The sequence below is a fragment of the Leptonychotes weddellii genome, chromosome 11, assembly GCF_054177405.1.
Source record: "Leptonychotes weddellii isolate Sample4059 chromosome 11, ASM5417740v2, whole genome shotgun sequence".
In the NCBI taxonomy this organism is placed as follows: Eukaryota; Metazoa; Chordata; class Mammalia; order Carnivora; family Phocidae; genus Leptonychotes; species Leptonychotes weddellii.
In genome coordinates, this window is record NC_138379.1 from 46,130,921 (window position 1) to 46,146,264 (window position 15,344).

General features: G+C 55.2%; 3 protein-coding genes across 13 annotated transcripts in view; 2 read left to right on the forward strand and 1 right to left on the reverse strand.

The window, feature by feature from the left end:
* Positions 1 to 7,105, forward strand: part of RNF121 (ring finger protein 121) — an 81,472-nt gene extending 74,367 nt beyond the window's left edge. For both annotated transcript variants that reach the window (XM_081798769.1, XM_081798768.1), the window contains exons 7-9: positions 3,262 to 3,395; positions 4,043 to 4,144; positions 5,741 to 7,105. In XM_081798769.1, the coding sequence (XP_081654895.1) occupies positions 3,262 to 3,395; positions 4,043 to 4,144; positions 5,741 to 5,861 (357 nt within the window). In that variant the 3' untranslated portion in view covers positions 5,862 to 7,105. The remainder of the gene's footprint in view (positions 1 to 3,261; positions 3,396 to 4,042; positions 4,145 to 5,740) is intronic.
* Positions 7,106 to 7,341: 236 nt separating this feature from the next.
* IL18BP (interleukin 18 binding protein) lies at positions 7,342 to 11,422 on the forward strand. Of its 3 annotated transcripts, none has more exons than XM_006745718.3 (6): positions 7,342 to 9,009; positions 9,333 to 9,422; positions 9,767 to 9,958; positions 10,600 to 10,720; positions 10,808 to 10,955; positions 11,145 to 11,422. In XM_006745718.3, the coding sequence occupies exons 2-6, from the start codon at positions 9,401 to 9,403 to the stop codon at positions 11,226 to 11,228; spliced, it is 567 nt and encodes a 188-aa protein (XP_006745781.1). In that variant the 5' UTR covers positions 7,342 to 9,009; positions 9,333 to 9,400; the 3' UTR covers positions 11,229 to 11,422. The 3 variants fall into 3 exon arrangements, with proteins under 3 accessions (XP_006745781.1, XP_030897679.1, XP_030897678.1); XM_031041819.2 differs by having other exon boundaries at positions 10,811 to 10,955; XM_031041818.2 differs by having other exon boundaries at positions 7,342 to 8,301.
* Positions 11,423 to 11,686: 264 nt separating this feature from the next.
* NUMA1 (nuclear mitotic apparatus protein 1) overlaps positions 11,687 to 15,344 on the reverse strand; it is a 68,330-nt gene continuing 64,672 nt past the window's right edge. For all 8 annotated transcript variants that reach the window (XM_081798760.1, XM_081798762.1, XM_081798764.1 and 5 more), the window contains 6 exons: positions 14,577 to 14,805; positions 13,811 to 13,947; positions 13,351 to 13,527; positions 13,006 to 13,122; positions 12,703 to 12,915; positions 11,687 to 12,388 (listed from right to left, as the gene is read on the reverse strand). In XM_081798760.1, coding sequence (XP_081654886.1) covers positions 12,377 to 12,388; positions 12,703 to 12,915; positions 13,006 to 13,122; positions 13,351 to 13,527; positions 13,811 to 13,947; positions 14,577 to 14,805 — 885 coding nt within the window. In that variant the 3' untranslated portion in view covers positions 11,687 to 12,376. The remainder of the gene's footprint in view (positions 12,389 to 12,702; positions 12,916 to 13,005; positions 13,123 to 13,350; positions 13,528 to 13,810; positions 13,948 to 14,576; positions 14,806 to 15,344) is intronic.

A 15,344-nucleotide genomic window follows, 5' to 3' on the forward strand; every position in this document is an offset into this window, starting at 1 on the left:
AAAAAAAAAAAAAAAAAAAAGATAGTAAGTGACAGAAGACTGCAGTTAGGTCTGTCTAATCCTGATAAATCGTAGGTCCCCCTTGAGCTTATTCTACGGAGGGATCCTGTTCTTGAGGTTAAACTGAAACCTGCCTCCCTGGATCTTACGCAGCTCAGCCTCAGTGCCTCCTGATACAATCTCCTCCTGTGTGATTTCTGCGAGGGGTGTGCTGGGCCTTCCTGGTTTGACAGCTTACCTGGTGGCTTTGTTGAAACATTGTGGGATTTGACCCTGCCTGCCTAGTGCCACATTAGTGTTGTGGGGAGAACTCAAGAAACTAGGAGCCTAACAGACGCTTTCCTGGACATCCCTCCTCCTGTCTTCACCTCATCCAGGTTCCCTTTCATCCTGCATCCTTTGCCTCTGTGTCCTGTGGGGAGAACTCTGGGGTGATTTGAGGTTAAGCTCTTCCTCAGCTCTAACACATCTCCTGAGTCAGAACGTTTCTATTTCTTTTATTGCCAATGCTGTGGGCCAGAGTGAGTGGCCATGTTTCTGTGCTACATGATTATACAAGGAGGATTCAGTGCCGAGCTGGACCCAGACCTCTTGGTCTCTTGTCTCTCTGACAAGTTGATACGCTTAGAAATTCTAAGCCAGAACACCTTTCAGAGCCATACGCCTGTCAAGCTCTGGGGAAGTGTTTCTCAGAGGTTCCCCCCCCCCCCCAATACTAACATCCTGAGATTCCAGCTTTTGAAAGTTGCATAGTTAATGAAGTCCCACAGGTTTGGCCCTGCCCCCTGATTTAGCTTATCCTTTTCCACTGCCTTTTGTACTCTCGATAAATAAATCGGAACCGTTCACGTAACTGGCTCTCAGCAAGCTAAGTAGCTGATGGTTCTACAGCTAACATTCAGCAGATGTTATGGGACACCTTGGATAGATTTTGGGTAGGGGTCAGAGGGTCTGGGTTTGGGTCCTTTACCTCTTTCCTCTTCTGGGCTTTGGTTTCCCAGTGTTAGGGCTGCTCTGGTGTTCTGTGGTAATACTCGAGCTCACCTTGAGCTATCTCAGATGGGTTTACAAGAAAGTGAGGTGGTGCATATGAAGGCAGGAAGCTCTGTATTCATGGATTCTTGGGGCAGTGTGGCATCTCTGCCTTCTACCCTTGAGGACTCTTGGAATCCGGTAGCGGTTCTGATGGCTGAGAGGCTGTTCCTCAGAAGGGCACCTTGGAGTAAGGGAAGCCTCCATGTTGAGCGGAAGTTCTGGCAGGCACCTGGTGTCACCCTCTCATACTCCCTGTCCCAGCACCTGGGTGCCCTCTCCTCTCTCACCCAGCCTCAGGGCTTTGGCTTTTTCAGAAGACAGGTGTTTGGAAACAGAAGAAGAAAGACAGCAAACTCAAGTTTAAGGAAATGCAAAAAGTCTCGAGGCGGTATATCTACCTGACAGGTCCAGATGAGATTGTAGTAACAAATGCAGAAGGCTTTTTCACAATCCATTATAGAGTCTCGCAGAATGTTTAAAAGTTCTGGAGATTAGTTGCACAACAGTGTGACTATACTGAGCACTAATGAACTATACATGTAGAAGTAGTTAAGGTGTATATTCTATATTATGTGTATAAGGCAAAGGAAAGAAAAAATAGGTCTTAGAAAATGTCAACAAATAAATTTCCAGTCTTTTCTCCTTGGGGTAGGGGGAAGATGCTATTTAGTTATGTAACAATAAACCACAAGGAAATTATGCAAAACTTGGAATTTCTTTTTGGAGCATGGAGTTGGTTATTTGTTGTAATTAACTGTGGTAATAATTTTTAATCTAAAAGTAATATATATTCATTAAGGAAAATTTGAGTACAGAAAAGTAGGCAAAAGAAAAACATCACCTATGATCCTACTACCAAAACATCCCTGGCATGAGCATTCTGACCTATTTCCTTCTGATCTTTTTCTCTTTGCATAGATTTGGGCTTGTCTTTACATATGGTACCGATCATGTTGTGCCTCCAGTTTTGTACCCTGCTTTTTGACACTTACTGTTATATCTCAGGCTTCAGTTGCCTCCCTGCTGTTAAGTCCCTTGAGTTTGTACCAAGTTTATTTCGGCGTTCTCCTGTTCTGGGTCATGAATGGTTATTTCCATTTCGTTGCTTGTTTTTTATTATTTTGTGGGTTTTTCTATTATATAACTTAAAAATCACCATTTCAAGGGGCGCCTGGGTGGCTCAGTCGTTGGGCGTCTGCCTTCAGCTCAGGTCATGATCCCAGGGTCCTGGGATCGAGCCCTGCATTGGGCTCTCTGCTCAGCGGGGAGCCTGCTCCTCCCTCTCCCACTCCCCCTTCTTGTGTTCCCTCTCTCGCTGTGTCTCTCTCTGTCAAATAAAAGATGACAGAGAGAGACACAGCGAGAGAGGGAACACAAGCAGGGGGAGTAGTTTTGTTTTGTCTGCTTCTCTTTTGATGGACACTTGGGTTGTTTCCACCTTTTGGATGTTGTGAATAATGTTTCCGTGAGTATTGGCTTACAAGTGTGTGTTTAGTCTTTGTTTTCCTGGAGGGGGAGATATATGTAAGGATGGGATTGCTGTGTCATATGGTAATTCTGTTTAACTTTTTGAGAAATTGCTAAACTCTTTACTTCTTAAATTATAAATAATGCTTAAATGAATATCTGTATACATGAAGCTTTTTTTATTTTTATTTTTTTTTGCTTTTTTGATATTTTTACTTCTTTAATTACTTGAAGTGTCATTAATCAACAGTTAGAGGGCGTGGCAGTTTGAGGCATCATGCCAGATGCTGTCCAAAAGGATTGAACCCCTTTCCCTGCTTCCATGAGTGTTCGGGAATGCCCTTGTCACCAAACCCACATTGCACCGGGTATCTGACTGTTTTGAATCTTAGAGAAGAGACGTTGTCCATCTCCGCTGGAAGCGTAGTCTGGCCACAGAGTGGCTTATCTGACATAGCTCCTGATCACCAGCCCTGAGTCCTTCTACCTCCCGATCTCCTTGTCCCTGATGCTGACCAGCCGAGTGCTCAGGTTCTGTTAGATCTGACTTCCCAACCCATCTTTGGTCTGTCCCTTTCTCCCTCCCATCCACCCAGCAAAGATGAGGTTGATTTGGCATATAAAAGATGTTCTTTGGCTATAGGGCCTCCCCCTCCCTCTTTGCCTCCTCTTCAGAAGACCTAAGGCCTCTGTGGCACCATCCTACTTGGGCTGATTCTCACACCTTACCTGTCTTTTCCTCCTGTTCTTCCCTCTCAGTTCTACAGCGAGTCGGGCATGCCTACCAAACACCTCTCGGACAGTGTGTGTGCCGTGTGTGGGCAGCAGATCTTTGTGGATGTCAGTGAAGAGGGCATCATCGAGAACACATATAGGCTGTCTTGCAATCACGTGTATCCTGCCTGGAGCCCCTTGGGCCTCATCTCTCTTGCCACATGCACATTCCAGTCAGGGAGGAGAGGGGGCGGCCATGACCCTGGCATACTGTCTAGACCTTGAAGTGCAGGAGAGTCACAAGAGGGCAGACATTTGGGTGATGTTCTCTGCCAGAGAAGCTGACACCCGGGAGTGGAAACTGCGGTCTCTCTCCCTCTTTCCTGCAGCTGGGAGCCCCTCCCATGTAAACAGAGTTTATAGCCTGACTGGATCCGAAAGGAGCCCGAAGCTGCACCAGCTGCCTCGAGGCTGGATCACTTATTGGGAGGAGCAGCCTCTAGCCGGATCCCTCAGTTTCAGAATCCAGTCCTCCTGAATAACATTTCCAGTATTTATCATGTGCGTGGGCAGCTCCTGTTCTGTGCCATGTATTATCTCCATTTTGCCCCATAACAACCCTGTAAGATGGAGATCATTATCCTCACTTCACATGTGAGGAAGCAGGGTCAGGGAGAGGGGTGTGCCCAAGATTATACAGCTAAAAAGAGGGGAAGCCAGGATTTGAACCTTTCTCCAGAGCTAGTGCACGGGCACCTTGATGACGGGTATGGGGCTCAAGTGCCATCCTGGCTGCCCACCATTTCCCTTGACCAGTGGTGCTCAGATTCCACGAGTTCTGCATCCGTGGCTGGTGCATCGTGGGAAAGAAGCAGACTTGTCCCTACTGCAAAGAGAAGGTAGACCTCAAGAGGATGTTCAGCAACCCGTATCCTTTGTTTGGGAATGGGCAATGGGAAGAAAGTCCTGGCCAGTGTCACTCTGCCTTTGGGTCCTCCTGGGACCCTTCCTTGTCCCCCCTACCTTGGTACATATCCACCGTTCCATTTGACTTGTGATCGAGGGAAGTTGGGGGTGGCACATGGGGCAGGACTCTAACAGCTCAGATTCTCATCATCGTTCTGGATCCCTCAGGGGTAAATTGGTAGCAGTAGCAGCCCGTTTACTGTTTGCTTACTCTGCGCCTGGCACTGTGTTAAGTGCTTGGCCTATATTATCTCCAGCAACTTGATGACGTCGGTAATATTATCCTCATTTTACAAATGAAATGGTTTCGAGGTTGAAAAACCTATTCAAGGTTACATACCTAATGAGTGGGGCCTGACCTGTGACGTGTGGGGCCTGAGGCTGACTCTGTGCCTGTGCAGAGCCTGCAAGGTGCAGGGATGGCTGAGGGAGCCCTGTTCCATCCCCTCTCAACACGGGGCCGCCGGCCTTCCCCACTCTGCCCTCCCTCACCTTCCTCTTCCTCCTTACCACCTGTCTGTTGGAAGTTGCCCAGCCACTGCTCTGGTCCCCCCTTCGCTTCCCCTGGGATCTAGGGGCCCAGCTCTCTCCCCTCCCCTCTCCCGGCTGCCCTGTGTGCCAGGGTTCCCTATCCCCTGGACACTAGCTGGGCTGGGCAGGGACCACTGCATTCCCAGCACATTCCCACAGCCCCCGAACCAGAGGCTCTGGCCTGTCCCCTTAAGGTTCCTTGCTTGGTTCTTCTAGAGTCTAGTTCAAGAATGGTTAAGTAACTCCATGGTGAGGCTGAGGCTTAGGCTTGGGGCTTCCCCGCAGTTCCCAGGGATTGGGCCAGGCTGCTCTTTTCTAATGCTTTTGGAGAGGCTCCCCCACAGTGTCATGAGGTTTAATCTGTGCTTTCCACAGAGCTGGATTCCCAGACTCCCTCTCTAAGTGTCTTGCCCAGCATTTAGCTCTAAAGTGAAAGGAAGCGAACTCCTCTCTGGGGCCGCTGGGCCTCAGTAGGGCCTGGTGTTAGTGGTGCATGGGGAGTCCTTAGAGCCTCTGCCAGGGGTTATCCCCTGTGACTAGCCTCTTGCTCCCTGTTCCCTTCTGCCTCGGTCCCTAGACTCAGCCCCTTCCTTGACCTAGAAAACCTTCCATTTGGGACACTACAAGAACCTGTGAGGTTACCTTATCCCACTGCCCACGTCCCTGCAGCCATTGACACAGAGGAATTCACAGCAGTCTCAGACTGTGCTCTCACACCAGCAGGCCCATCTTCGAGAAGGCGTTATGGGAGGCTCTGTCCGCATGTTGGTCTTCGAGAGCTTAGTTTCACCTCTCCACCCTTCTCCCATGTCTGTCCTGTCTTCTGCAGTGGTCCCCTCTCCCCTCCATCCCCCAGTCTCTGGGTTCAGCCCTCCTTTCTAACATGGAGGGGCTGGTGAGGGGGCTCCCTCTCCCTGTAGGCAAGCTGGTTTCTGTGAGGCAGCTGACAGTGCGGGCAGACCCTCTCACCCATCCCCTAGTCCAGCCTTAGCAGCTCTGACACATAGCCTCTTTAACGCACTGACAGCTGGGAGAGGCCTCACGTCATGTATGGGCAACTGCTGGATTGGCTTCGGTACTTGGTAGCCTGGCAGCCTGTCATCATTGGCCTGGTGCAAGGCATCAACTACATCCTGGGCCTGGAATAGCCAGGAAGAAGAGCATCCGCCCGCTACGGACCTCAGGGCACTCTCCTCCCTGCCCTCCAAGACTTCCTGGGTGGGAAGGACTCAAAAGGGACCCTTGGGCCACTCAGGACCCCTCCAACTGTGCCCGGGCTGGGGAGGGAGATGATGGAGAGCCAGCCAGTGGGGCTGTCAGCAGTGGGGGCTTTTTAAAAGAAAACTATTTTGATGAATATATTTAAAAACCTTTTTTATTGTGAAGCATAGGAATTGCCCCAACTCCTCCAGGCCTCGCCCTCCTTGCTTGAGCATGGCAGGAGCAGAGCCACATTTTTGGTTTAAAGGAGCCTTCTCATCTCTGGCTGAGAGCCTCAGCCTCCCTGCCCGCCCCCCCGCCCCAGCCCTTCCTTCCCTCTGTGGGGCTCCAGCCTGCTTCACTCCGTGTGGGAGAGCTCATGGGCTCTGCCTCGTACCACAGATGCACGCTGAGGGATGGGGAGGTGTCTTCCTTCCTCCCTGTCTGGGCCCCGCAGTCGATGTTGTGTCCGATTCTGTCTTCCCTTGTCCAGGACCCGTAGACTGGTTTAGGCAAGTGGAACCTTGTCCTGACTTTTCCAGGGAGGGAAGCTCTGGGATCTCACAGTTCACTGAGGATTTGTTTGGGGGCAGCAGCTTGGGTAACCTGCCCCCAGCCAAGAACAGAGTCTGTCTGTGTGTAGTTGGGCCATGGGGACTATTATTGGCAGCCAGTGATTGAAGGCGTCTTGTGCAATCTGACCCTTTAGCCCGGAAGTGGTGACACGCGCCAAAAGCCACTCTGCCACATCACTTCCTTCCTGGAAAGCGTGCGTGAGAGTGTGTGTGTGTGTGTCTGTTCGTGTGCCGCAGTAGAGCTATGACAGATAGGACTTCTCCCTGTCATCAGTGTTCCCTTGAAGCTGCCAGGGGATTCCCAGCCCAGGGAATATCCCTCTGTCAACTTCCACGTTTGTGGGTCCTGCCTGGGCCTGGCAGCAGGGGTGGTGGTGGGTGGGAAGAGAAAAGGGCAAGGCCCAGGCAAGTGTGGGTTCTAAAAAGAGGTTCCAGGTAGGCCCCAGCCCTGGCCCTAGGAGTTTTGAAGGAAGTGGGAAGGCAAACATGGGCCTCCAGCACTGGGTTCCTAGGGAATGTGGCCCAGCTGGGCCTGCCCTTCAAGCACAGCAAGAGCCAAGCAGGATCTTGTCACTCCATTCTGAATAAAGCTCCATGAGCTGGGTTGGAAAGCTGAACATCCATCTTGCTTTATTCTTCCCTGGGGTCCCTGGGAGTGCCTTGCCTTTGGTGCCTTTTGCTGTTCCCATTTGAGAGCTGGATTCTAGGGGTGGCTGGCCCCTTACCTGTGGGAATGGTGGGATACCAGACTCCTGTCCTGTGGCCGAAGGGCTATGGAGCATCACTGGGTGACTCTCTCCTCACCACCTGAGGTGAAGTCTGTGCCCTGCCTGCTACCAACACACCTTCTCCTGGGCCACCCTCGACTTTGGCTTTTCTCACCCGGCTGTGGCTTCCCCTGGTCCCCCACTGGTCATGTCAGTGGGCCCATCCTCAGTGGAATGGGGACCAGTTGAAGGGTCCAGGGATCATCCTTTCACTCTTGTCCCCCCTACACGTCAGGCTCATGTGAGAAGCCGAGACCAGGCTGTCCAAGGCTCTCTTTTCATACTTCAGCAAGTCTGGGTCCCTTGTCCTCCCCATAGCCCGACTCTTACCTTGGTTCCACTCCAAGGTGGAGTCCTGTCTCCTCTCCCTCCCATCCCCCAATGCCATCCCCAAAAGACTGTGTCTCAGAAGCCCCAAGCAGCCTTGCCTCCTGACCTAACAGCTGGAGATACTGGCGTTCCCAGGGAGGAGTTTCGTGACGCATCCTCCAAACCGAGCTCCATCTCCTGGCTTCCCTGGCTCTGTCCCCAGCATCCCATCCCCCTGATCAGAGACCACAAACCTCAGACACTTGGCTCTTGTCCTTCATGCTTGATCTGTGTGTGGACTGGGTCGCCTGTCCTGGTCTTTCTGCCTCCACAGACCCTGGCACGACCCCGATCATGAGTGCCTCCTCCAGCTTTGCATCCCCGGTGCCTCATGCGCCTCATAGTCCTCGCCCTGCCACAGCCCCAGCTCCGCTTGTCCCGTCAGCCACCAGACTGGTGCATTTATATCGCTCTGTTGTTGCTGGAGCCGGCACTAGGCTGCTTGCTCCTCCTCTTCCCCGGGAAGTGCCCTCCCCTCATTTTAGGGCCAGCGCTCCAGCTCGTGTTCCAAGTCCTCAGCCTGGCTCTGAGAGGTTCCTGCACACAAGGCCGAAGAGTGCGGGCAGCACAGTTCCCGAGGCATGGCTCACGCGGGGCCGGACACAGCTGGACTGAGTGGAGCTTCAAGAAGGGGGGATTCTGAAAAAGAGAGCTCTTCAGGGCTTCTCGGGAGCCAGGTAGGGGGAAATCTACACTTCCTAGTGGACCTAGACCTGTAGTTCTGGCCAAGGGGCTAGGATGAGAGAGAAGCGAGAAGGCTTTGGGGGGGCGGGGAGAAGGGGATGGAGGAGGTTGGTGGTTGGAGGAAGTGGAGAGCCTGAGAAAGGCCAGGATGACAGGCTGGTGTGACATTGAGCCTGAAATGGGCAAAGTGATCCAACTTGGGGTCCCCGGTGCCTAGGAGAGTTGACCCCTTGAATAGAGGTGTGAATGTGAAAGAAGAAACATGAGGCCTGCTCACATGGACGCGAGGGCTGGTTCTGAAGAGCAAAGGTGGACGCCGAAGTCCTGACCCTTGGCTGGGACAGAAGAATCCACCTGTGAGAGACTCTTTCCTGAGTTCATCCCATCTGTGCCCCTGGGAGGGTGAAGCTGAGGGGGCACTAAAGACCCAGTCTGATACCATGGGGAAACCTGGGAGTTAGCAGGAAGATTCCAAGCCAGCACGGATTTTGGCTTCAGAAGAGGTGCCGAGTACAGGCTGGTGTCATGCTTGTGTTAGTAACCTCTGTCAGTGGCTCAGTGCTTGCTGATTCCCTGGCTACAAAAAAAGCGAAAGTGAAATAGAGGGGAGAGGGACAGTGCTTTCCCAGAAGGACTTCACTAATCCTGCCCTTCCCAGAACCAGCTCCAGCGAAGAGGGCTTTGCTTCTCTTTGTGACGGGGTAAGTTCCTGGCCCCTCTGTGGGTCCGTTTCTCCATCCCTATGATGAAGGAGTTAGGGTGGACTCATAATCAGCATAATGTTAATGGTACTAAGAGCTAGGGTGGGGAAGACTGTCACTAGACGGTCTGCAGCTTTGTTGCCAAGTGCTGAAAGAGCCCCAGCCTCTGCGGGATGCCTGGAGTGCCTGGCAGCCCATTTGGAGTTCAGACCAAGGCAGGGCTGTGGAGCCCCCAGGAAGGACAGGCCCATAGGAATGGCTGGGATCCAGCCACTGAGAAACTGAGAGAGAAGTAGTTTATTCATGTTCTCCTCCCCCACCAGCCCAGAGAGGAAGTTGTTACAGATAAATAGAACCAGGCACGCCAGCTCCTGACACATCCGTCAAGACCATGAGACAGAACTGGACACCAGGTGGGACTTGAGGCTGGCCTGGGAAGGCGGGATGGGGTCTGAGGACAGTAGGGAGCGGTGCGGGCGGCCCTGAGCCTTACCGCCCAGGGGAACTCCATTCTGCTGTTGTGTTAGGGCTTTCAGCCTCTGTCCAGATGCTGTGGTTCTGGCTCCAGTCCAACGTCTCCCTGTGCTCCTTTCAAAAAGGGCCAAGATGTGGGTGGGGCCTGAGGACGACCCCCTTCTGCTCCTCCGATTCCCTGGGCAGAGCCCAGGAATCTCTGGGCCAGAGTTGCATCCAGGCCAGGATGCTGAGCATTCCTGGCAGCAGACAGCAGTTGACCTCCATACTGTCCTGCCCTCAGATCACAGCCCTTTGCTGGTCCTGCTTCTGTGTGCCCACATGGTCTGTCACCTGGCTGGAGCCACACCTATACCTCAGGCCACTGCCACTGCCTCAACTGGGATCACAAAGGACCCCTGCCCTTCCTGGCTCCCAACAGCTAAGCAGTGCCCAGCATTGGAGGTGACCTGGCCGGAAGTGGAAGTCCCACTGAGTAAGGAGCAATTCTGATGGGTGCCCAAAAGGACACAGGGGTCGGGGTGGGTTGTGGGCACAGAGGGTCCAAGAGTGGGGTTGACTCCTGAGCTGCCCCCTACCCCCACCTTCCGCCATGTAGCCCCACCAGCCAGGCCAGCTTCCCAGAGCATTTGGCACGTTCCCTCCCACCGAGCATGAGTGTGGGTGCAGGGCCCAGCTCCCGGGATGCTACCTATCCAATGGGATGGAGAGAATTCAGACACAAGGATGATCAGAGGACTCCCAGAGCCTTGACTGCAATAGGCTCTGAGGCCCAGTCCCCCCCCCCTCCCCGCCCAGCCCCCTTGCCCTCTGGCCACCTCAGAGGAGCAGTGGCCTCCTGCTGCTGCCTCCTTGGCCAGGGCTCCCAGTCACCAGAGCCGAGCACTAGAAAAGGTCATCCTGAAGAAACAGGCTCAGGAGTCCTCACCTGAACCAAGGACCGGTCCCCAGATCCCTCTGGTTCAGCCCTGGGCCTCCCGGTAGACAACCACACTTCCCCATTGGCAGACTTCCGCACCTGGCGGGTGTTCACAGCAGCACTCCAGGTTCCTGAACTGTGGGGCCTGAGGGGAGGGTGTGCTCTGCGCAAGAGCTAACTGCCACACCTGTCCCTAGATGGAACGCTGACCTTGTCCTGTGCCGCCTGCAGCCGCTTCCCCTTCAGCATCCTCTACTGGCTGGGCAATGGCTCCTTCATCGAGCACCTCCCAGGTCGGCTGAGAGAGGGCAGCAGCAGGTGAGGGGCACAGTGGTGAGGCCAGCAGGAGGTTTGGGGGGGTGCCTTCTGCGGTCCTCTCTCATGGCCTTCCGTCCTCTGCTTCAGCAGGGAGTACCGGGGTGCATGCACCCAGCTACGGAGGGCCCTGGTGCTAGAGGAGCTGAGCCCCACCCTGCGCAACACCAACTTCTCCTGTGTCTTTGCTGATCCTGAGCAGACCGCCCAGCGTCACGTCATCCCAGCTCAGCTCTGGGTGAGAAACCTGAGGGAAGGTTTCCACGGACAGGAGGAGCAGTATGGGGAGGAAAGGGTGGGCTCAGCCCAGAGTGGCCGCCAGCTAGTGTCCACCGTGCCCCCAAGTGGAACTTAGGACTCAGGCAGGAAGGTGACAAGAGATGTCCCCACCCTTGGGCCTGATCCTTGTCTGCCTTCACTTCCCCAGGCTGGGCTGAAGACCGTCATGCCTTCTGTTCAAGAAGCCCCGCCCTCCAGCAGGTCCCCCCTGCCTCGTCATCGCGACAGGTGAACTCCAAAGCCTGGTTGAGTCGTCACCTCTTCACTGAGGTCTGCATGCTCTTGCAGCTCTGGCCTCCCTCTAATGGACTGTCCCAGGGAAGGGATGGGATAAATGCTACTTCTGATCCACAGCTGCATCTTTGTCACACCTGGCAGGGCCCACAGTGGGCATGCATAAATGGTTTTTCAATGGAGGCATGACAACACCTGCTCTGTCATTTAAGCCATTGTTCCACTTACAGGACTTGGCTCATCCTAGGAGGGAGTGTGGGAAGAGAGGGACTGTCAGAATCTAAAGACAAAACCAGGGACACTGGTCCTGAAAAGAGAAATGTAAGATCCTATGGCCCTAGAAAGGCCAGGAGAAAGGACTGGAGGTAAGGCAGGTAGTTAGTTGGGAAAACTTGGCAGGGACAAAGATGTGCTCTAAGTTTCCCTTTTCCCACACAGATCAAGACAGCTCAGCACTTAAGGGAGAAAAATAGACTTTATTTACAAGTAATAACATTTAGAAAAGATCCATCCCTGGCCCTTAAAAACCTTCCCATCACTCCAAATCCCACCCCAGTGTGGATGAGCTGCAGCTGAAGGCTGTCCCCCACCCCCACCCCTGCTGCCGCACCCAGGCTTGGGGCCCATTTGTTCTGGAAAAGAGCATCTTCTGGGCATCTGAGCCCTTGGGTGGATGGGAGCACCTCTGGGTGCACCCACTAGGGTCAATACCCAGTCTTGGACTTTAAAAGTGAAGGGCCCTGCAGGTGCAGCAGGGACCAGGGCCTGCTCCTCCAGTGGTCCCTCTTCTGGATCCAGAGGCAGACTGACTCGGCCCTTAGGCCCAGCCACTCAAAGCCAGCCTCAAGTCTGGTTATGATGGAGAAGTGACTTTGCTCTAAGAAAACATGAGGCAAGGTAGGGAGAAGACCCAGACTCTCCAGGCCTCCGGGGCCAACTCTGAGGACACATCTGTTCACCTGGCGAAGGCTCTGGTGAACATCCAGGTACCAGGCCGGGGTGTGGGCAGGCATCACTGTCTCTAGGGGTCTGGCCACTGTTGGCCTGGGAGCTGAGAGAAGGCACTGAAAGGGACAGTAGAAGGAAAAGGACCAGGCGAGGTCGGCATTGAGGACACAGGTGGGGCCTCTCACTGGTCCTGGCCCTTTAGTGCTTTGCCTGAAAGAGAGAAACACCGTCACGTGGCTGGACACTTGGGATGCCCGCCTGCACCAGATGGCTCAAGGAGGCCTCTTTCAACTTCCACCACCCCTGGACTAGGATCCCTTCCTTGGGGCTGACCTGGACACATCGACCTTGAGCTTATCAATTGCCAGCTTAGGCCTAGGCAGCCCCGGGTCTCCTCTCCTCCATGAGCAGGTAACCAAGACAGGGAGCGCCCACACTTAGCCCCCCTCCAGCGGCCTAGCTGGGCCCTGCCTTCACCCACTTCCCTAAGAATCCACCAGCCCCTTCCCTGTCAGTGCCTCCACCTTGCCCTTGGCCCGAGGGGTGGCAGCGAGGGCGGCGGCCGTGGCGGCGCTGGCTGCCGTGGTGGCGATGCGCGGAGAGCGGCGAGTGCCGCCGCGGCTGGTGGGGGACGCCTTGGACAGGGCTTTCTTTGAGGCTCCCCTCCGCAGCAGGCTGTTCCCGAGCTTCTTGGGCGTGTTGAGGATGCTGAACGCCATGGACTGGCGGCGGTCAGCCTGTCGCGGAGGGAGGGGCTGTCAAACAGGGCTGCACTTGGGCCCTGCCACCAAGGCCCCTCCAGGGGCTCCCTCCAGCCCCCCACTCACCTGTTTAACAGCCGGAGCGGCAGCTTTCTTCTGGGCCTCCGTAGTGCTCTGTTTACGCCCTTCATGTCGGTCCCGGGGAGTCACGGGGCGGGGGAAACAGCTGGTGACCTTCTTAGACTATGGGGGAGAGGGTCACATCCAAAGCCAGACGTGGGTCTCAGAGCTGAGTGGACCTTGTAAGTCAATACCGCCGCGCCCCGCCCCGCCCCCCCGCTTCCCAGCAGTCCCCGCATCAAGCCCTCAGAGAGCGAAGGCTCCCCTTTAATCTACTTTCCCAACTTGGGGAGCTGGGCTAGAACCGGGCAGGCTGCTAGACAGAACAAAAGAGGAGCCAGGGGCGTGTACCTCAGGGGTCCCGGGGCCCTGCTGGGGCTCCGAGGAGACCCGTTTGCGCTGCTGCCGGGTGGTGATGCCCGCGGCCTCGGCTATCTGGGCTGGCTGCATGCTGGCTCGGCGCAGGGTCTCCCGGGGGTCCCCGGTCTTCATCTCCTCGTCTGTGATGGTAGCCAGGCTCAGGGAAGGCTGCGTGGAGCAGGAGGGAGGGGTCAGGGGGGCAGGCCCACCCCGCAACTCCTCACAGGCCTGGCGCGGAGGGCAGCTCAGGCCTTCCTGGGGCCAAAGGCCTCCCTTGCCAGTGTCTTCCTTTTTGCTGTGCAGGATGGCCGCAGGAGGAGGCCGGGGCGGACCTCCTCCTCCACACTCAAGCCCGCCCGTGGTGACTTCACCCCGACCCCTTCTCTGCCAGCTAGTGCATGGACACAGGTCACCCTCCGCAGCACGCCAGAGACCCGGGGCCCGAGCTCACCCTGGACTCCAGGGGGTAGCAGGTCTTCAAGTGGGGGGGGCACACCCGGTTGCGCTGCTGCAGCTCTGCGATGCGGTTCCAGTCGTCCAGCTGCTCGGGCTCATCCTGGCAAGTGCCCACGTAGAAGCTGTTCCTTCCTGTGGAGGGCAGGGAGACGGGAGCAGGGGGTGCTGGAAGGCCAGGAAGAGTGAGGGTAGCGGCAGCAGGCCACCCCTGGTCCCGGGCCTCTTGCCAGCCGTTGCGTCCACCACTCCTGTCCCGTGGACTTCAGGCTTAGGGCCTCAGAGTCCTGCTCTGCTCAGTGCTGCAGATCCAGGAGTGGGGCTCACAGACCATTTCCACCCTGGGGACTGGCTCAGTGCTCTCCCCCTGAGGAGGTCAAAAGAGATCCTCTGCAGAGGCTGTGACACCTTAGAGGAACTAATTGAGGACCAGGAATTGATACCTAGGGGGTCCTGGAGGGCAAGAGCCTTCAAGAAGAATTTAGGAATAGAACACTGGCCCAGCAGGGCTCTTCCGGCACCCCTTACCCCCGAGACAGGGTGAACGGAGGACCTGAGCTGAGCATCACTATCAGGCTGGGAATCCCAGGCTCCTTGCACGAACATTTCCCGTTCACCCTGGCTGAGATGAGCAACAGCCTGAGGGGCAGGCGAGTTGGTGGAAGGTAACCAGCCTTGAGGTTGTCAAAGAGTGTCCCTTTCCTGTGCCAGGATCTGCTTCCCGTCTCATCTTTGTGTGTTTCAAGCCCCTATGGTCCCCTCACCTGGAGGGGCCCCACTGGATACCCCAGCCTGGGAGCGGCGAGCAGAGCTGCGAGTGGTGGGTCGGTAGCCAGGCAGGCTGAGCAGAGCCGAGTTGCCATCGTCAGGAGAGCCCAGGCGGGCTAGAGACTGGGTAGAAGAGGTGGCTCGTGGGCCGGCCTGGGAGGCAGGGGCTGACTGTGTGCTGTAGAAGGATGAATTGGCGCTGTCCGGCTCTTCCACATCTAGCTTCTGGAAGAGAGAATGAATCTGGTGGGGTGGGGCCCTGACAGTATAAAGCAGCCTCCCATTCCTCTTCCTAAAATGCCTGTGTTCCCATACCGCTTTGCAGGGATCCTTAGCTGCACATCTGCAAGAAATGGACCTTGTTGCTAAGAATCCTGCATTCTCTCTTGCCTACTGACAATGCTTTGAAAGAGGGAAGGCAGAGTATATATATCAGACCATTTTAGAATCCAGGTGTAGAAAAATAAAGTGATCGGCCTCCAGGTCACAGCTAGCAGGTGGCAGAGCCGGGGCTGGAACGCTTGTCTCCTGGGCTAGTCAGGCTCATCCCACAGCCTTCACCGTCCCTCACCCCGAGCTTGCCACGGCCTGCCCACCTTTTAGTTCTCCAGCTTCTTGGTAGCAGAGGGCAACCCACACGAAAGAGGTACCTGCTGCATCAAAGGTACCTCCCCACTCCCCAGCCTCCTCAGGGTACGGAAACAAGGGCCAGCCAGAGTCCCCATCCTAGCGGGCAGCCCTCTGGGTGACCACAACACATCTCA

Excerpts from the sequence above, each read along its gene's own strand:
- IL18BP (XM_006745718.3), top strand. The coding sequence starts at position 9,401 with ATGAGACAGAACTGGACACCAG. Across the intron at positions 9,423-9,766 it reads GAGACAGAACTGGACACCAG|ATCACAGCCCTTTGCTGGTC; the intron begins GTGGGACTTGAG and ends TCCTGCCCTCAG. Across the intron at positions 9,959-10,599 it reads GGAAGTGGAAGTCCCACTGA|ATGGAACGCTGACCTTGTCC; the intron begins GTAAGGAGCAAT and ends ACCTGTCCCTAG.